The 22689-nt window shown below is 36.6% G+C and overlaps 1 protein-coding gene across 10 annotated transcripts in view; it reads right to left on the minus strand.

Moving 5' to 3' along the window:
• ATRX (ATRX, chromatin remodeler) overlaps positions 1-22689 on the minus strand; it is a 288314-nt gene that overhangs the window by 6315 nt on the left and 259310 nt on the right. For all 10 annotated transcript variants that reach the window (XM_003360375.5, XM_021080085.1, XM_021080083.1 and 7 more), the window contains 2 exons: positions 1043-1192; positions 66-191 (listed from right to left, as the gene is read on the minus strand). In XM_003360375.5, coding sequence (XP_003360423.5) covers positions 66-191; positions 1043-1192 — 276 coding nt within the window. The remainder of the gene's footprint in view (positions 1-65; positions 192-1042; positions 1193-22689) is intronic.

The following is a 22689-nucleotide window of genomic DNA, read 5'->3' on the forward strand; positions in this document are numbered from 1 at the left end:
CAACAACAGGGCATTTGAAAATGCCTTTAATTCAAGTTAAACTACTTTTGTACTTCACAACTTACCTCCAGCTGTTGATTACTCATTGCTGACAGGGCTCCCAAATTGAAAGGAATATAAGGAGTTTGAGAGTTGAAACTGACAGGGGGTAAATTGGTCCCAGTTGGTATGTTGAAACGCATGGTCAGTCCCTAAAAACAAAAAATTATGCACTTTCCACATTGTGATTTAAAACTTGAAATTCTACATCACCTACTGGTTTAAAAAAAAATCCACATTCTCAGATCTAGGAAATTATTAACACTCTTTCACACACAAACAAAACACCCTTTTTAGCCGAAACCAAGATCTTATTACATAGAAAGCTTTAACCCCTAAAGGTGTACTCTTTTTCTGATAATTCCCACAGAATGGAGCAACTCAGAATTCTGATGAAACTCCTAAAATCACATTAGCGTTAAAGAAGTTGGGTACAATGAATTAGGAGTTTAAAAGGGATTCAGGTATTAGGATTAGGTTTCCCATACTCAGGCACATTTTTGCTCAAGTGGGGTGGTATTTAAAAAGACATGGAACTATTTTAAATAAAGTTGCTGCTGGAGACTGACATTAATGTCCAATAATGGAGTATTTTTGTGTTCTGATATTCAGTCAAAACTTAGATTTCATAGTAAACATGCTAAAGCCACATTTAGTCCTATCTCCAAACTCTAAGCCCCTATATGTCTATTTCTACAGTGAGGGTGTTGATAGAAGTTAAGTGATGCTAAATATATAGCTTCTCACTAATCTCTCAATTTAGCAAGTGCTAAGCAGAAATGAGGTTACTACTCTTTAAGAGGAAAATATTTTTTCTCTCCTCTCTTCCCACTCTATCACCAAAGGTAGCCAAAGCCTATATATAGACTCTCATACTTGGGGACTCTGATCCTTAAGATTCATTATATTATCACCTGTTCCAAATGTGACCCTTTTCTTCCTCATTGTTCCTTCAAATGTCTAACATAAAAACAAAATCCAAAAAGTACTTCAAATGAACTACCTTCTTTTCTGCTTCATACTCAGCCCAAGCTGCTTTTCTTTCTTCTTCAGTCAACTCTTCCTCTTCTTTGTGGTCCAAAAGAGAATCATGTTCATGATATCCTACAATGTGTTCTTTATGTATTTGAAGAAGTTCTGCAAGAATGGTGTCCTGTTTAGAGGGGTTGAAATAACAGAGAATTATTTCCTCCCTCTGGATCATATTTCCATACTTCTTTTGGTCTACTGTTAGACCAGAAACTAGAAACTGACTCCTATACATATTTATTACATGCAATATCAGTCTATTATGTAAGAATGTCATGTTTATACAGCATGTTCTAGGGGTTTAATTTTTTTTTAAATTTTTGCCTGCACCCATGGCATGTGGAAGTTCCCAGACTAGGGACTGAACCATGCCACAGCAGTGACCCAAGCCACTGCAGTGACAACCCTGGATTCTTAACCCACTACACCACGAGGGAACTCCTAGGGTTTTATTTATTTATTTATTTTCCTTTTTAGGGCCACATTTGTGGCATATGGAAGTTCCCAGGCTAGGGGTCGAATCAGAGCTGCTGCAGCCAGCCTACACCACAGCCACAGTGAGGCCAGATCCAAGATGCATCTGCAACCTACACTACAGCTCATGGCAATGTCAGATCTTTAACCACTGAGTAAGGCCAGGGATCAAACCCGAACCCTCATGGATACTAGTTGGGTTCATAACCCTCTAAGCCACAAGTAGAACTCCTAAGAGTTTAATTTTTTTTTATTTTTGTCTTTTGTCTTTTTGGTTGTTGTTGTTGTTGTTATTGTTGCTATTTCTTGGGCCGCTCCCGCGGCATATGGAGGTTCCCAGGCTAGGGGTCTAATCGGAGCTGTAGCCACCGGCCTACACCAGAGCCACAGCAACGCGGGATCCGAGCCGCGTCTGCAACCTACACCACAGCTCACGGCAACGCCGGATCGTTAACCCACTGAGCAAAGGCAGGGACCGAACCCGCAACCTCATGGTTCCTAGTCGGATTCGTTAACCACTGCGCCACGACGGGAACTCCAGAGTTTAATTTTTTAATGACAACTTTTCATCCAAGGTTTTTTTGCTCTTTTTTCTAATTTTTTTCATATATATTTTGTTTTGTGCTTTGTTCTGGATTGATAGTAAATGCTAACATAAGTCTGTTTAATTCAGAGATTACACTGAATGGTTGTGCTAAAAATCATGGCTCCTCCTGTTCATACATATTTCATACATATTTCACAACTCTATTTTCACAATTACTTTAGATATCAACCAATATACTAACAAAAACTAAATTAATCAAAACAGGTACATAACAGTTTAACTGGAACATACAGTCCTTCATATTTCAATTGTCTAAGGTCAAATATAAATTACACTGTAAGGACCTGAAGGTCAAATTTAAAATGATATATACTATTTATCAATTTATTATTGTAGCGTCTTTTTTTTTTGAAGTCATGATGTCTCAAGTTAGTCTTTTAAGGTTAAAAAAATTAAAAGCTTAGGAGTTCCCGTTGTGGCTCAGCAGAGTATCCACGAGGATGCGGGTTTAATCCCTGGCCTCACTCAGTGGGTTAAGGATCCAGTGTTGCTGTGAGCTGTGGTGTACATCACAAACGTGGCTGAGATCCTGAGCTGCTGTGGCACAGGCCGTCAGCTGCAGCTCCAATGTGACCCCTCACCTGGGAACTTCCATATGCTGCAGATGTGGCCTTAAAAAGCAAATAAATAAATAAATAAGCAAGCTTAAAGGGAGTTCCTTTGTGGCTTAGCCATATTAAAGGGGCACATGTGCCTGTCTGATAAATCAATTCACCATCAACCCGCTGCATCCACAAGGGGACTCCAAGGAACTGATTTTCTTAATGGATACACCTGTAACTGAGATCTTATAATTCATTTTGAATGCACGTACTTTTTCTTTCATTGAAAGCAGAAAACATTAAAAAAGCAAGAAGGCTTAAGAATGTCTACTAGGAGTTCCCATCATGGCTTAGTGGTTAACGAATCCGACTAGGAACCATGAGGTTGCAGGTTCAATCCCTGGCCTTGCTCAGTGGGTTAAGGATCTGGCGTTGCCGTGAGCTGTGGTGTAGGTTGCAGACACGGCTCAGACCCTGCGTTGCTGTGGTTCTGGCATAGGCTGGCGGCTACAGCTCCGATTGGACCCCTAACCTGGGAACCTCCATATGCCATGGGAGTGGCCCTAGAAAAGGCAAAAAGACAAAAAAAAAAAAAAAGAAAGTCTACTGGTGGAACATATATGCTAACAGGTTTAGCTCTTTTGAAATGTTAACTATACATTTCTCTGATGTACCAGTTTATAAATCTGCCATCAAAGCTGACTTCTCTGGCCTATGGCATACAGAACAGGTTTATCATCATTATATAGATCTCCAAAGTTCAGAGTTACTGACCAGGCAGTCAGAGAGATAGGGCAGTCTGAATTAAATTCTGTTAAAAGATAATGCTTCTTTAGCTGTGTGTTTCCTGTGCTCACTCCCCAAGCATGACTCAGGAGAGAGGTATGTAATAAAACCAGATAACATTGCCTAATATTTTTAGCAAGTGACCATGCCAAATACAATTAGAAAAGTCAGCTGTTCTTCAAAATACCAACTAAATTACAAGGTAGAAGTGTTCTATGGATAGTCCCTAATTTTACTTTTGTCTGACAATAAGTGATGTTCTTAACCACAGTGAAAAATCACTTCATTTCTCTAAGAAGGCAATCAAAGGGAAGGACCAGAACTGAATTTATTTTCAGCTGTGTGGTTCTCTCCATAATACTGGATAATAACTTAATGTAGGTATGACCATAAGTTAAACATGGATGAAATACTCTACATTCACATGTGTAACAGGATAATATAAGAATAGCAGGAATATAAACCAACTATAATATAAAAAATAAAAATCATTATAAAAAAATAGCAGGAATGAGACACCCAATTCTTTGGAAATAAACAGTATGTCAATTAAGTGTAGTGTTTATTTCTCAGTTATAAATACAATAATTCATACATTAACTACTTTTTTATGGTTAGAAGAAAAGCCTTTTCAGAAATGCATGTATACATATACACACAAATACACTCACTTATACCCTTTAAAAACATGTCTGTGATATCTGGGAGCTTTATCAAGTTAGTCCTTAGCATCCTGTAAATACAAAATCCAAATTTATAACCTTGATATTGGCAGAAACTGGTGTCCAGAGAGACAAAGTAAACTTTTTTTCCAATCACAGAACTAAGGACTAACTGGGACTAGAAAATATATTTCCTGAGTCCGATAGGAATGATCATTCTATCACACGGTAAAGAACGACTAATTTCTTGAAGCATAGTTCCTTCATTTCCCAGATTTATTCTTTTAATAAAAGAAAAATCTCCTAAAGAGTTCTAGGGGAAGGAGAAATCTAAGGAGATCTATTATTTTTTTCATTTTTAACAGTTTTGTTCTTTTTAAAGTTTTTAAAAACATGCTAATTTTCTTAAAGAAAATATATAAACTGAAACAAACACAATTCTTAAGACACAGACTTGTGAAAGGCCAATTCATGCTTAGCCTAAACCCGACATGAACTATTTTATCATTTTCATCTTAAAGAGATATTCATCTTAGGAAATCCCATTTCAAAACCTTTAAATATCTTCTCCCTACCAATTCCAGATTTAAGATCTATGCTATCAAGTCAAACATGATTGCCTGATTAAGGTCATTATTATGATAGAGGTTCAGTTTCTGCCCATGCAATACCACTTATTTTGAGCAACAATCAACTAAAATGACAACAAATCAGAGGAAGAGTATCTGTAACTTAAGTTTGGCATCATTAAAAAATTTGGGGAGTTCCCACTGTGGCTCAGTGGTTAAGACTCTCTGACTAGTATCTATGAGAATGTGGGCCTGGCCTCACTGGGTTAAGGATCCGGTATTGCCTCGAGCTACAGTGTAGGTCGCAGATGCATCTCAGATCCAGCATTGCTGTGGCTGTGGCATAAGCCGGCAGCTGCAGCTCCAATTTGACCCCTAGCTCTGGGAACTTCCATATGCTGCAGGTGCAACCCTAAAAAGAAAACCAACAAACAAACAAATAAAAGGATGACTGTTTAAAGAAAATTTGGTTGCTTTTCTGAAAACTTTACCTGCCTCCTAACATCAGTCAAAAAAAAAAAAAATCAATCACATTGCTTTTACTGGCTATGATATTCCTTTATTTTCAAATAATTTTTAAAAAATTTTAATGGAAATGATACTATATCCTATTATAAAACCTGGAGATAACTACTGGTAACATTTGTTGTATACTCCTCCACACATTTACACTTGAACACACATGCACACATGTGTAAACATTTTTACATTAAAATGGGATTGTAATATACATAGTTTAGAAACCTAATTTTCTGCCTTAATATCCTTCGTGGACATCATTTTACACTAAATACAAACCTTCCATCTTTTTTTTTTTGGTCTTTTTAGGGCTCCACTCGTGGCATATGGAGGTTTTCGGGCTAGGGGTCAAATTGGAGCTACAGCCGCCAGCCTACACCACAGCCACAGCAACGCAGGATCCAAGCCACATCTGCAACCTACAACCACAGCTCACGGCGACGCCAGATTTTTTTTTTTTTTTTTTTTTTTTTTTGTCTTTTTGCTATTTCTTGGGCCGCTCCCGCGGCATATGGAGGTTCCCAGGCTAGGGGTCCAATCGGAGCTGTAGCCACCGGCCCACGCCAGAGCCACAGCAACGTGGGATCCGAGCCGCGTCTGCAACCTCCACCACAGCTCACGGCAACGCCGGATTGTTAACCCACTGAGCAAGGGCAGGGACCGAACCCGCAACCTCATGGTTCCTAATCGGATTTGTTTCCGCTGCACCACAACGGGAACTCCCCTTCATTAATGGTATATGCTTTATCATTCAATTATTCTTTTGCTGAAGTTAAGATATTTATGCCATTTAGAGTTTCTAATTATTAATCAAATCTGCAATAAAACAGGTTAATGGATAAATTTTCAACCACTTGTTCATATAATAACATGCCAACAATACTCGGACTTAGACAAATATGTTTACCCTGATTTTAACAAAAAAAAAGATACTATATTAACCGACTTTTATAGAACAAGATTCATTTATACATTTCAGAAGAAGGAAAGCAGAAATCCATTTTTCCTCCAGAGTGCTGGGTAAGACACAAATAATAGAAAGAAGATACAGGATTTTCGATACAAACTATTTCTACATCTTTCCCTTTTAAATTAATCATAGCATACTATCAATGCAAGAAACAGATGATGAGATTAAAAGGGCAAAATATTTGTAACCGGATCCTCAGAATATTTTTTTGGGAAAAGTAGTTTTGCAAAGTCTACAGCAAGTTATAAAAGTTAATAAAGAAAAACTTCATCATACAACATAATTGTAGAGAAGTTTCTTGTTTTTTCCCTTTGAAACATTTATATTAGTTGCTATAGTAACACTATTATTGAAAACAATACTGGAACAAAATCTATAGTCACTAGGCCAACAGTCATCAAAATGAGGTTTAAATTACATCCAAATGTGTACCTTTGCTTCTCTTTGTCTAAACTTTATTTTTCCTCAAATAAGTGAAAAAGCTTACAAGCTGGGAAAAGCATGGTCCATATATTCGAGCTAATAACCTAAATTAGGTTGAGTTTTAAAATGACTAGTTTAATTAATAAAACAAAATTAATGATAAACTATAAGTTTAAGCTAATTTATTTAGAAGTTTAAAGTATTTGGCAAGCTGACAAAAATTTCCATTTAATTAATTCTGAAATTCAACCTTGAAAATAAAATTTTTAAAAAACAATCAAGGCTTTGCCTAGAGGTAGGGGCAGGGGTTTGCCATGTTTCAAAATATTTTGCTTGTCATCACTTTGAATTTGAGTTTTATAATATCTGGAAATAAAACGTCACTAGAATTCTTAAGTGCCACAGGACCCACTAAAAAGGCTATGAATAAAAATCCTTTTATTACTTAAATAACTCTAGGTTCTTAATAAAGAAACTTAATATACCTGGTCAAAAAAGTTTCTACTTTCAAATTTAAAGACTGCTTCTTCCCAAACTACACAAGAAAAAAAAAATGCAATGTATCTGATAAGTAACTAGAGAGCTATTGAATGAAGTTCACATATATATAAGATTTTTAGGTAGGTCAAGAGCACATAAACCTTACCAAAGGGCATTTATAAATACATCCAGATTCTCAAATTGTAGGTATAAATAAGATAGTGACAACTACAAACTTGTCACTTTTAAGGAAAGAAAAAGCTGGCCTGCCAAACTGACACTGGTGGAGGGTGAAAAACAGAATCTCCTTTGATAAGAATGCTTTATACTCAATTTAACATTTAAAGAACTAGATACTATATTTAGCATTTAACCTATAAAAACTGGTTATCCATTATAATTCTTACACATGCCATGTGCCATTCACTGTGAGGCAGAGTGTCATTCTAGATTTTATTTGACTGTCGTCACTTTCGAGAGGTTGCAGCTTTCCAAGTACAGCCTGCATTTGGAACACAATTCTCATGTTATACAATCTGGAGTTTACATTATCTCTTTATTAACATTGTTACATTCTCTAACTCAACCATAGGTGTGCTTATTAAAAATATATAAGATATATGAAATAGGAGGGAAAGCAGGTATTTGTAATTTGGAATTACATTTAAAGAAAGAAAACACTGAAGTTCCCATTGTGGCTCAGTGGAAAGAAATCTGACTATCCATGAGGACACAGGCTCAATCCCTGGCCTCGCTCAGTGGGTTAAGGATCCAGCATTGCTGTGAGCTGTGGTAGGTCACAGATGCACCTTGGAACCTGTGTTGCTCTAACTGTGGCTTTAGGCCAGCGGCTATAGCTCTGATTTGACCCCTAGCCTGGGAACCTACATATGCCGTGGATGTGGCCCTAAAAAGACAACAACAACAACAAAATATAAAAGAATTTTTAAAAATAAAACATTAAAAGGTAAAATGGTCTAAAAATGACATAAATAAGACAATCCAGCAATTCTTAAATTGACCAAATCTCTCCCACAGTTTTATATTCTTTTAAGGGTCCAAAGTAATAAATTTGATGTAAAAAGCTTAGTCATGAAAACATCAGTAATTGAAGAGACAGGAATGAGACATCACCTATTGAACTCTCTTGTAAGTACCACAGATTCAATTTTCCACTGTTCCTACTCCTGGAAGTGTTACAGGACACATTTGAACCAAACAAACTCAGTAACAGAATTTAGAATGTTAATACAGTTATGTGGCACTCAAGTACCTATATCAATTCAGAATCGCTGATCATCGTCAACATGTTAATTATGCCCTTCTGCACTCTCCTAAATTAAAATAGAAAAAAAACAAAAGGACATATAGCCTTGTTTACCAAGTTTTTCTCTACAATAGACAATTTTATGACCAGACTGCTTAAAATATAAACATCAGTGTAATTTTGCTGGATTCAACTGATTTGAGACTTGTGTCACTCTTCTGAATTTCAGAGGAAAGTTTAATGGCAGAATTTAAATGAAAAAATACATATATATGTATACAATTATCTATATCTATACATATCTTTGTAAACTGAGAGGCTTTATATGCAATGGTTAAGATCACAGGCTCTAGAGTACAGCTATCCAACAATACACTGGGCAACAATGGAAATGTTCTCTGTCTGCACTGTCCAATAGGCAGCTACTAGTAGCCACATGTGACTACTGACCATCTGAAATGTGACTAGTTGGACTCTCTAATATTACACATCTTGATAACACTGCAAGTGCCTTTCCATAAACACATAGTACTGATTAAGAAGAAAGTGTGTAAGATGGCAGAGTAGAAGGACTAAAACTGACCTTTTCTCATAAAAGCAACAAAAGTATAGCCAACTATTGAATAACTTTCAACAAACCATCAAAAAAGATATCCAGAGTTCCCATCGTGACGCAGTGGTTAACAAACCCGACTAGGAACCATGAGGTTGCGGGTTCGATCCCTGGCCTTGCTCAGTGGGTTAACGATCCAGCGTTGCCGTGAGCTGTGGTGTAGGTTGCAGACGCGGCTCTGATCCCGCGTTGCTGTGGCCCTGGCGTAGGCCGGTGGCTACTGCTCCGATTCCACCCCTAGCCTGGGAACCTCCATATGCTGCGAGAGCGGCCCAAGAAAATGGCAAAAAGACAAAAAAAAAAAAAAAAAAAAAGATATCCTATTCCAGAGACAAGAGGAAGCAACATCAAGATGGTAAGAGGGGTGATTATGCAATATAAACAACCCCAAACCCACCAGGTGGGCAGGCCACAGACTGGAAAGTAACAATATCACAGAGGCCCACCCACAGGAGTGAAAGTTTTGAGCCACATGTCAGGTTCCCATGCTTGGGATCTGGCATTGGGAGAAGGAGCTCCTGGAGAATTCAAAGTTGAGGGCCAGCAGGGCTTGTGTACAGGGAGCTCCACGGTACTGGGAGAAATGGAGACTCCATTCTTGAAAGGTGCACACAGGCTTTCATGTGCACTGGGTCCCATGGCAAAGCAGAGACTCCACAGGAATCTGGGTCAGACCTGACTGCAATTCTTGGAGGATCTCCTGTGAAAACAAGGGGTGACTGTGGCTCATTGTGGGGGAAGTACATTGAGGCAAAAGTCTTGGGAATACTCATCAGCATGAACTCCTCTAGAGGTGGCCATTTTGGGAAAATTCGGCCCCATGCATCAGGGTTGAGAAGCCCTAGGCCAAACAATAATCCAGGTAGAAACAGCCCCACCCATCAGCAAACAGGCTGCCTAAAGAATACCCCCCCAGGCACAAAACCACCTCTAATCACACCCAGAGACAAAAACCCACCCACCAAGGGGATAAGAATGAGCTATACATACCAGTGGGCAGGTCCCAGTCCCTTTCCATCTGGAAGCCTGCAGCAAGCCCCCAGACCAACTTCAGCCACAAGAGAGTCAGACATCAGAAGCAAGTGAGGCTATAACCCTATTGCCTGCAATAAGGGGACCACACAAAAAAATCTATACAAAATGAAAAGGCAAAGAATTATGACTGAGATAAGGGAACAAGGAAAAACCCCAGAAAAACAGATAAGTGATCTGGAGATTGCCAACCTCCAAGTAAAAGACTTTAGACTAATGATAGTAAAGATGATTCAAGATATTGGAAATAAACTAGGGGCAAAGATTGATAAATTCTTTTAAACACTGAATGAAAGAAATAGAAGATTTAAAGATTAAGCAAGCAGAGATACAAAAATACAGTAACTGAAATAAAAGATTCACTAGAAGGAACCAATAGTAGAATAGAGGAGGCAGAAGAATGAAAAAGTGAGGTGGAAGACAATGGTGGAAATCAATGATGTGGAATAGGAAAGACAAGAAAAATTGAAAAAAAAATGAAAACAGTATAAGAGAACTCCGGGACATTAATCCATATTATAGGGGTGCCAGAAGGAGAAGAGAAATAGAAAGGGCCAGAGAAAATATCTGAAGAGATAACTGCTGAAAACCTTCATAACATGGGGAAGGAATCAGTCACTTAAATCCAGGAAGAATAATGAGTACCATATAAAATAAACCGAAAGAGGAATAAACACCCCAAGACACATATTAATCAAACTGACCAAAATTAAAGACAAAGAGAAAATATTGAAAGCAGTCAGGAAAAAGGAACAAATAACATATGAGGGAACCCCTATAAGATTATAGGCTGATTTTCCAGCAAAAAAACTTCAGGCTAGAAGGGAGTGGCACAATATACTTAAAAGTGATGAAAGGAAAAAACCTCTGAACATGATTACTCTACCAAGAAAGGCTCTCATTCAAATTTGAAGGAGACATCAAAAGCTTTACAGACAAGCAAAAGCTAAGAGAATTCAGCAACACTAAATCAGCTTTATAACAAACACTAAAGGAACTTCTCTAGGTGGAAAATGCCACAACTAGAAACAAAAATATTACAAATGATAAGGTTCACTGGTAAAGGCATACATAGAGTAAAGACAGGAGATCATCCACACACAAATATGCTACCAAAACCAGAAATCATGAAGACAGTACCAATGCAGGATACTGGAGATGCACTTGCAACTAAGAGACAAACAACTTAAAACAATCTTGTGTATATATATATATATATATATATAGACTCCTATATCAAAACTTCATGGTAACTGCAAACCAAAAATCTACAATAGATACACACACAAATAGGAAAAAGCAATCCAAACACAACACTAAAGATAGTCATCAAACCAGAAGAGACGAGAACAAGAGGAGAGAGGAGAAAAAATACCAAAAAAACAAATCCAAAACAATTAGTAAAACGCCAATAAGAACACACATATCAATAATTACCTTAAACATAAATGGACTAAACGCCCCAACTAAAAGACATAGAGGCTGAATGGATTAAAAATAAGACCCATATATATGCTGTCTTCAAAAGACCTATACAAATTGAAAGTGAGAGGATGGAAGAAAATATTCCATGCAAGTGGAAATCTAAAGAAAGCTGGAGTAGTAATACTCATATCAGACAAAATAGACCTTAAAATAAAGAATATTATAAGAGAAAAAGAAGGACATTACATAATGATCAAAGTATCAATCCAAAAGGAAGATATAACAACTGTAAATATATATATACACTCAACTTAGGATCACGTCAATACATAAGGCAACTGCTCACAACCTTAAAAGGAGAAACTGACAATAACACAATCACAGTGAGGGACTTTAACACCCCACTTACAGCAATGGACAGATCATGCAGATAGAAAACCAACAAGGAAACACAGGCCTTGAATGATGCATTAGACTTGATGGACTTAATAGATATTTATAGGACATTCCATCCAAAGGTAGCAGAATACACATTCTTCTTAAGTGCACACGGAACATTCTCTAGGATAGAACACATCTGGGCCACAAATCAAGCCTTGGCAAATTTAAGGAAATTGAAATCATATCTGACTACAAAGCTATAGATCTGGAAATCAACAAGAAAAAAACTGCAAACAACACAAACAAGTGAAAACTAAACAACATGCTACTAGAAAACCAATGGATCATTGAAAAAAGCAAAGAGGAAATTAAAAAACACCTAAAAGCAAATGAAAACAAAATACAACACTCTAAAACTATGGGATGCAGCAAAAGCAGTTCTAAGAGGGAAGTTTATAGAAATACAAGCCTACCTCAGGAAACAAAAAAATCTCAATAAACAACCAAACTTTACACTTAGAGCAACTAGAGAGAGAAGACAAACAAAACCCAAAGTTAGCAGAAGGAAAGAAATCATAACGATCAGAGCAGAAATAAAAGAAATAGAAACAAAGAAAACCATAGAAAAGATCAATGAAACTAAAAGCTGGTTCTTTGAAAAGATGAACGAAATTGATAAACCTATAGCCATACTCATTAAAAAAAGAGAGAGAGTACTCAATAAAATTAGAAATGAAAAAGGAGAAGTTACAATGGACATCACAGAAATACAAAGGATTATAAGAGATTACTACAGCAACTATATGCCAATAAAATGGATAACCTAAAAGAAATGGACAAATTCTTAGAAAAGTACAATCTACCAAGACTAAACCAAGATGAAATAGAAAAGACGGATGGATCAATCACAAGTACTGAAATTGAAACTGTAATTTAAAAACTTCCAACAAACAAAAGTCCAGGACCAGATGGCTTCGCAAGAGAATTCTATCAAACATTTAGAGAAGACTTAACACCTATACTTCTGAAACTATTCCAAAAAACTGCAGAGGATGGAACACTTCCAAACTCATTCTATGAGGCCACCATCAACCTGATACCAAAATCAAAGATACCACATACAAAAAAGAGAAAATTGGGAGTTCCCGTCGTGGCGCAGTGGTTAACGAATCCGACTAGGAACCATGAGATTGCGGGTTCGGTCCCTGCCCTTGCTCAGTGGGTTAACGATCCGGCGTTGCCGCGAGCTGTGGTGTAGGTTGCAGACGCGGCTCGGATCCCGCGTTGCTGTGGCTCTGGTGTAGGCCGGTGGCTACAGCTCCGATTCAACCCCTAGCCTGGGAACCTCCATATGCCGCGGGAGCGGCCCAAGAAATAGCAACAACAACAACAACAAAAGACAAAAAAAAAAAAAAAAAAAGAGAAAATTACAGGCCAATAGCACTAATGAACATAGATGCAAAATTCCTCAACAAAATACTAGCAAACTGAAACCTGCAATACATTAAAAGGATTGTATACCATGATCAAGTGGGATTTATCCCAGGGATGCAAGGATTTTTCAATGTCCGCAAATCAATCAGTGTGATACACCACATTAACAAACTGAAGAAGAGAAACCTTATGATCCTTTCAATAGATGCAGAAAAAGCTTTTGACAAAACCCAACACTCATTTCTGATAAAGACCCTCCAGCAAGTGGGCAGAGAGGGAACCTACCTCAACATGATAAAGGCCATATATGGCAAACCCACAGCTAACACCATTCTTAATAGTAAAAAGCTGAAAGAATTCCCACTAAGGTAGGAACAAGACAAGGATGTCTGCTCTTGCTACTACTATTCAACATAGTTTTGGAAGTCCTGGCCACAGCAATCAGAGAAGAGAAAGAAATAAAAGGAATCCAAATTGGAAAGGAAGAAGTAAAAATATCACTATTTGCAGATGACATCATACTATACCTAGAGAATCCTAAAGACTCTACCAGAAAACTGTTAGAGCTCATCCATGAATTTGGCAAAATCACAGGATACAAAATTAATACACAGAAATCAACTATATTTCTATATAATAGCAATGAAAGATCAGAAAGAGATATTAGCAAAACAATCCCATTTACCATTGCATCAAAAAGAATAAAATAGCTAGGAGTAAACCTACCTAAAGAGACAAAAGACCTGTACTCTGAAAACTATAAGACACTGATGAAAGAAATCAAAGATGACACAAACAGATGGAAAGACATACCATGCTCTTGGATTGGAAAAATCAATATTGTCAAAATGACTATACTACCCAAGGCAACCTACAGATTCAATGCAATCCCTATCAAATTACCAATGGCATTGTTCCCAGAACTAGAATAAAATATTTTAAAGTTTGTTTGGAAGCACAAAAGAGCCAGAATAGCCAAAGACATCCTGAAAAAGAAAAATGGAACTTGAGGAATTAGGTGCCCTGTCTTCCGACTACACTACAAAGCTACAGTCATCAGAACAGTATGGTACTGGTACAAAAATGGAAATATAAATCAGTGGAACAGGATAGAGAGCCTAGAATTAAACTCACACACCTAACATCAACTAATCTATTACAAAGGAGGCAAAACAATGAAATGGAAAAAAGACATTTCCTTCACAGTAAGTGGTGCTAGGAAAACTGGACAGCTACATGTAAAAGAATGAAGTTAGAATACTCAACACCATACACAAAAATAAACTCAAAATGGATTAAAGACCTAAACATAAGACTGGATACAATAAAACTCTTAGAGGAAAACATAGGCTAAATATTCTCTGACATGAACCACAGCATTATCTTCTCAGATCCACCTCCTAGAGTAATGACAACTAAAACAAAAATAAACAAATGGGGAGTTCCTGTTGTGGCTCAGTAGTTAATGAACCCGACTACTATCCATGAGTACATGGGTTCGATCCCTGGCCTTGCTCAGTAGGTTAAGGATCTGGTATTGCTCTGAGCTGTGGCAAAGGTTGCAGATGCACCTTGGATCCTATGCTGCTGTGGCTGTAATGTAGGCCAGCAGCTGCAGTTCCGATTCAACCCCTAGCCTGGGAACCTCCATATGCCACCATCTACGGCCCTGAAAAGACAAAAAACAACACACACACACAAAAAATAAATTAAAAAAATTATTTTAAATAAACAGGACTTAATTAAACTTAAAAGTTTTTGCACAGCAAAGGAAACCCTAAACAAAACGAAAAGCTAACCTACAAAATGGGAGAAAATATTTGTAAAAGAAGTGATTGACAAGGGATTAATCTCCAAAATATATAAACACCTCCTGCAGCTTAATACCAGAAAAACAAACAACCCCATTAAAAAATGGGCAGGACTTCCTGCCGTGGCTCAGCAGAAATGAATCTGACTATTATCCATGAGTTCTCAGGTTTGAACCCTGGCTTCACTCTGGTGTTGCCATGAGCTGTGGTGTATGTAGGTCACAAACGTGGCTCAGATCTCAACTTTCTGTGGCTGTGGTGTAGGCTGGCAGCTACAGCTCCAAGTTACAGCCTGGGAACTCCAGCTACAGCCTGGGAACTTCCATATGCTGTGTGTGGCCCTAGAAAAAAAAGGGGTGGGGGCAGATCTAAATGGACAATTCTCCAAAGAAGACATACGGATGGCCAAAAACACATGAAAAAATGTTCAACATTACTAATTATTAGAAAAATGCAAATCAAAACTACTATGAGGTACCACCTGACACCAGCCAGAATAGCCATCATCAAAACGTCTACAAACAATAAATGCCTAGAGGGTGTGGAGAAAAGAGAACCTTTTATACTTGGTGGGAGCGTAAATTGGTCCAACCACTATGGAAAACAGTATGGAGATTCCTCAAAAAACTAAAAATAGAATTATCATATGATCCAGCAATCCCACTCCTGGGCATCTATCTATCCAAAGAAAACCAAAACTCGAAAAGATGTATGTACCCCTATGTTCATTGCAACACTATATACAATATGGTATTGTACATGGAAGCCTTGGAAGCAGCCTAAATGTCTATCAACAGAGGAGTAGCTAAAGAAGATGTGGTACATATACACAATGAAATACTACTCAGCCATAAAAAGAAATGAAATATTAGCATTTGCAGCATCATGAACAGACCTAGAAATTATCATGCTAAGTTAATCCGTGTGACACAAACATCATATGCTATCACTTATATGTGAAATCTAAAAAAACGGATACAATCAACTTATTTGCAAAATAGAACCTGAGTCATAGACTTTGAAAAACTTATGTTAACCAAAGGAGAGAGTTTGTGGGGGAGGGATGGGCTGGGGGTTTGGGATAGAAATGTTGTAAAATTATGTTGTAATGATGGTCGTATAACTATAGACATAATAAAATTCACTGAGTTTTTTTTTTTTTTTTAAGAAGAAAGTGTTTTTTTTTTCTTTTTTTTTTTAAAGAAGAAAGTGGAGAAAAGTGAACCTTTGTGCACTGTTTGGTGGGAATGTAAATTGGTGCAGCCAATATGGGAAACAGTATGGAGCTTCCTCAAAAGACTAAAAATAGTACTATCATATGACCCAGTAATTTCTCTTCTGGGTATTTATCCAAAGGAAATAAAAACACCAACTCAAACGGATATATGCATTTTCATGTTCAATGCAGCATTATTTACAACAGCCAAGACGTGGAAATAACCTAAGTGTCCTACCATGGATGAACGGATTAAAAATGTGGTATATACACACAGTGGAATAATATTGAGCCATAATAAAAAGGAAATCCCAGAGTTTCCTGGCAGCACAGTAGGTTAAGGACCTGCTGTTATCGCTGCTATGGCTTGAGTATGATCCCTGGCCTGGGAACATCCACATTCCCTGGGTGCAGCCCACCCCCTTAAAAAAGGGGGGAAATTTGCCATTTGTAACAAAATGGACAGACCTTGAGGGAATTATGCTAAGTGAAATAAATCATACTGAGGAAGATAAACACCATATTATCTCACTTATATGTGGAATCTAAAAAAGCTAAAATTCTAGAAACAGAGAGTAGAGTAATGGGTACCAGGAGTTGGGGTGTGTATGTGAAATGGGGAGATGTTTGTCCCAGGGTACAAACTTGCGGTTATAAGATGTGTAAGTTCTGGTGAATAATGAGCACAGCATGTTGGTTATAGTTAATAACACTGTATATATCTGAAAGTTGCTAAAAGAGCAGATCTTAAGGTTCTCATAAAAAAAAAGTTATAATTATGGAAAAAATTATAACTGTGTGGTGATATTAACTAGACTTATTACAATCATTCTGCAATATATACATATATCAAATCATTATGTTATATATCTGAAATATGTTTTTTCTATTTTAAGTATTTTATATCTGTTAATTCTTTTTTAATTTTATTTTTTATTACTCAGTGAATTTATTACATTTACAGTTGTACAATGATCATTACAATACAATTTTATAGGATTTCCATCCCACAACCCCAGTGCATCCCCCCACCCCCCGAACTGTCTTCTTTGGAAACCATAAGTTTTTCAAAGTCTGTGAGTCAGTATCTGTTCTGCAAAGAAGTTCATTCTGAAACTAATATAATGTTATATATCAATTATATCTCAATGGAAAAGAAAGCTGGATATAAAAAAAGAAAAAAGTGTGAAGTCCTATCAAAGGAGAGTGCTTCAATTTACTATTTTCACAAGTTTATTCACACAACGTATTAATGTCAGCACAGCAGAGTGTTTTGGTTAAAGACTATGGGCTCTGGAGTCACTGGACTGAGATCAAATGTAGATGATACCACTTCTCTCTGTCATAATTTCATCACCAAGAAATAAATGCTACTGGCTTCATAAGGTGGTTATAAGGATTAAATAATTCAATGGTAGTAAAGCTTCTAATATAGTACTTAGCATACAAAGCACTCAATAAACGTAAGCAACTGTTCATTATTCTTATTAATTCAAAGGTTTAGCTGATAATAATTTTAAAGGTGGATCATACTCCTACATACCTTGTACACACAACAGCAGTGGACCTTGTTAAAAATACAGATTCCCAGGACCCATTCCCAGAAACTGATTTGGTAGGTCTTGAATGAAGCCAAGAATCTACATTTTTATCAAGTTGTCAGGTGATTCTGATGCAGGCTAGTACAAGGAATGTTAACCATTGCCTTAGCTTGCAATTTTAGGACAAAAATGTATTTGTTCATTGTCACACTTTTACTGAATACTTGCTATGTGCTAGGTATTATGCCAGGTGCTTGGGATACAGTGATGAAGATACACTGATAAAATCCCTGCCCACATAGGCTAGTAAGAAGCATAGAATCTAGAAAGAACAGGTCTACATTTTATCTCTAAGTCCAAAAAAGTTTCTATCACTTAATGCATATATATTCAATGAGCATTTACTAAATATAAACCTGGTATTTTATTTTTTTTAATTGAGGTATAGTGGATATACAATGTTGTGTTAGTTTCAGGTATACAACAAAGTGATTCAGTTATATATATTTTTCTTCAGATTGTTTTCTCTTATAGGTTATTTAACTTCAGAATTTCCATGATCCACAGTAGTAGGTATTCCTAGTGCTTCAAAAGGAGACACTTTCTGAAATCTAACCCAAAGCCACCCCCCACCCCCACAAGCTCACCTTCTACCCCCAACTCTGCAGTAAGATGCCTCATATATGTTGATGTTTCCATTAGCAATGATTTGTAAAACAGCTTGCTATTTACAAGCTGTTACAGAGATTGCCATTCAAGGGCATCATTGGTACCATGATCTCTTTAACCCAGACGGTTTCCCTAAAATACTTGTTGACTTTGGCCCCTTAGTTTTTCTTGTGTTATAAGGTAATACAATCAAAGTATGATACAATTCAGCACTATTTAAAAGCATGCTAAGTCTATTAACATGTATTTAACATCCTTGTGAAAGGATACTAGAAGCACTCATTCAGTTTTTAAAATTACTGGTTATCACTGCTGGCTATAAGGTAGACAATTCTTCTAAAGTTGTATGTATTAAGGGGAAAAATCTTTGAATATTAGGAATAATAGTTTGTAGTCAAATACATGCTAACATCATTGGAAGTGATGATCAATATCTAGTAACTAAATATTATCATATTCCCTCCTCTTGATTATAATTGATCTTTGGGAGAGTTAAAGCCTCAAATACCTACCTCTTCTATGGTTTAGCTGAGATTACCGCTTCTGGTCTCTAAATGTTTTTAGTCTTCTACTGATCTGTCATATGTCAAGCTTAATCTTTTAAGGATCAGGACCTCATATGACTCCTCTGAAATTCAAAAAACTTAATTCCATACTGGTTTCAGAGAAATGAACCAAGTATAACGGCAATAATAATAACTGTGGAAGCAAAAATGGCAGCTAACATTTGAGCACTTATTATGTACTAGGCAGTGTGCTTTAAATGGATTATTTCTTCTGTGAGGTAGGTACAATTATTTTCTTATCTTCTTAAGGGAAGCAAGGCTTGGAAAGCTTACGTGGCTTGACTAAAAATTCCACCCTAAAAAGGGTGATTGGCAGATTACTTGTGAAAGGAAAGGGCTTAAAGCATTTGCTCTTTTTACTTGGTCAACCATCCCAGAAAACACTGAATGGGAGATGTTACAATCTACAACGAAATTAAAACAATTTTTCAAGAGTTTATTATGATTATTGGTAGTCTGTTCTTATTCAAATGAATAATAATAATTTTCATGCCAGTGAATACAAATGTAGAAACAATATAAGAACTTTTTTATTAAATAATAAACATACTGAACTGTGATAAAAGAGGCAGAGACATAGACAATGACATCAAACCTCATATATGCTTATGAGTATTCAATTATGAGCATGGCTCCTTAGAGGTACATGTCAACAAAATTTGGGCTCATGTGCCACCATGTGGTTAATACACTATAGGTTAACATTTGCCCTACAATTAAATGGGTCCTTTCAAACTTTTATTTTCAAAAGTAAATGCATGCAAGTTCCTGAAACAGGTTCATTATCTCTTTTTTATTTCACATCAAATTATTTTAATGAAGTATATTTCCTTCTAGTGTTAAGAATGACTAAGATAAAACCTTATATTGCAATCTGCTGGCTGAAAAACTGTACAATAACATCTCTGTTCAGTGAGCTATTAAAACTTGAATAAAGGACTAAGACAAAGGGAAAAAAACTGTACACAGTATCATGGTGGAAGAAGCGAACCCTCGCTTTGGGTACTTTAAATCCCCATTCTAGCCTCCCTATAATTGTCAACATGCAGTTCACATTTAAAAAGACATAGGTAGTAAACACTGGAAAAGAAAATTACAAAAAGAATTTCTATGCTAGTTTTACAATTTTCTCATTTTTTTAAATAAAGGATACAGAGCTTAGGCTGTATACCCACTTAAGAATATTATGAAACAAGACCTTGGCCAAGATTCTCATCTCTGATATCTGTATAACTCATAAATTTATTACCAGAAGAGGTACTTTCCCCTAACATAATTTACATAAGCATTAACAGAGATCAGATATTACTTTAACATTTAAAAAACCATTAAAAACCAGTTAACAAATCTTTATCACTGGAAAACTTGTATTAAACTATTTATACGATTAGATCATTTTGAAGTTTCAATATGTCTGAGGAACACTATTACCCTGAACAATTGAAGAAATGCATAGACACTTGGTAGACATAATTCAGAACTTAAAAATCAACATATCTAAAAAATGCTTGCACAGAACTACAAGACCATTATATTTCAAAAAGGAAAAAGCAGCAGCACCAACAATAGCAAGAAACTAATGAGGGGATTTAAAAGAACGTAATTTATGGGGTGAGATGGTGAACAGAGCTAAAATAGCTGATTTGATATAGAACTGGAGCCATGTATTAAAGCTCTAATTCCCTTCCTTTTACATACCTGTTACATTTCAATTTTACTGCTTGCAAAGTAAGTCAAATCTAACACTGATTTTTAATGATATGTGCATCATAATGGAACAATTAAAAAATCCAATTAAACATCACTATAGAGGTGACTAGAATTTCAAAAAAGGCCACAAGGAGTTCCCGTCGTGGCTCAGTGGTTAAGGAATCCGACTAGGAACCATGAGATTGCAGGGTCAGTCCCTGGCCTTGCTCAGTGGGTTAAGGATCCGGCGTTGCCGTGAGCTGTGGTGTAGGTCGCAGACGCGGCTCGGATCCCGCGTTGCTGTGGCTCTGGCGTAGGCCGATGGCTACAGCTCCGATTGGACTTCTAGCCTGGGAACCTCCATGTGCTGCGAGAGCAGCCCTGGAAAAGGCAAAAAAAAAAAAAAAAAAAAAAAAAAGCCACAGAAAAGTGTCAGCACTGTTTTATTCACTATGGGTGAAAGAAAAGGAGCAAAGAATAGACTTCTTTAAAGAACTTCAGAGATAAAAAGAGAAGAATAAGTCAAGTGGTTAATAATTAAATCTGAGAGAATAAATCTAATTAGAAAGTGAAGAAATAAAAGAACGTAAAGAAGAGAAATATAGGAAGAGGAGTTTTATAATAATGACTTAAAGAGGAAGTGATGAGGCAAAAAGATATAATCATCACCCATCAAGTAAGTTAAAAATGAACACTTTCAGAACTATCAAAGGACAAAGAAAAACTAACTCAAAAAAGCATGCAAATTAACCATTACTTAGATACTAGCAATTTGTGGGGGAAAATGAAAATGTATCATTTTTAGTGGTCTTTCGTCTTAAAAAATATGTATAAAAAGGCAGGTGTTTACAATTGTACTCTACCAGTATGAACCAACCTTAAAATGTCTTTAAAGAGTCAGTTCAAACACCAAGAAATCCCTCACTACAAATATAAAAAAAAACCACCTACTTGTACCCATTTCAGAGAGGACTAATTTTCAAAATCCCATTAAAGGAAATGGAAACCAAACAGTAGTGGGAAAAGTTAAACGAAATTCTAAATATAAGCCCAGGGAACAAAATTAACTTTATTGAGTACCTATATCATGCATAGTACTTCTCTATCCCCATTGCTTCCACCTTCAGGCCTGTATTACCCCTCTCATCTGGATCATTTTAATAGCATCCTAACAAGCATCTTAAGATACATTTTCTTTCCTTCAATCTATCCTGCACATTGATACCCAAAGTAGTTTTTCTAAGGTGAAATGATCTTTTGTTTAGAATCATTAAATAGATACCACAGCCTATAACACAATGTACAAATGCTCTTTTTTGTATTATTTACTTATTTTTTATTTTATATTGGAGTATAGTTGATTTACAATGCTGTGTTAGTTTCAGGTATACAGCAAAGTGATTTAGTTAAACATATACATTTATCCACTCTTTTTCGGATTCTTTTTCCATAGAGGTTATTACAAAATACTGACTAAAGAGTTCCCATTGTGGCTCGGTGGTAATGAACCCGACTACCATCCATGAGGATGCAGGTTCGATTCCTGGCCCTGCTCAGGGGTTAAGGATTTAGTGTTGCCATAAGCTGTGGTGTAGGTCGCAGATGTGGCTTGGATCTGGCATTGCTGTGGCTGTGGTGTATGCCGGCAGCTACAGCTCCAATTCAACCCTTAGCCTGGGAACTTTCAAATGGGTTTGGTCTTAAAAAAAAAAAAAGATTGAGTAGAGTTCCCTGTGCTATATAGTAGGTCTTTGTTGATTATCTATTTTATACATAGTAGTGTGTATATGTTAATCCCAAACTCCTAATCTATCTCTCCCCCTGCACTCTTCCCCTTTAGTAATCCTCAGTTTGTTTCTGAAGTCTGAGTCTGCTTCTATTTTGTAAATAAGTTCATTTGTACCATTTTTTAAGATTCCACATACAAGTGATATCATATGATATT

The sequence above is a fragment of the Sus scrofa genome, chromosome X, assembly GCF_000003025.6.
Source record: "Sus scrofa isolate TJ Tabasco breed Duroc chromosome X, Sscrofa11.1, whole genome shotgun sequence".
Taxonomy (NCBI): domain Eukaryota; kingdom Metazoa; phylum Chordata; class Mammalia; order Artiodactyla; family Suidae; genus Sus; species Sus scrofa.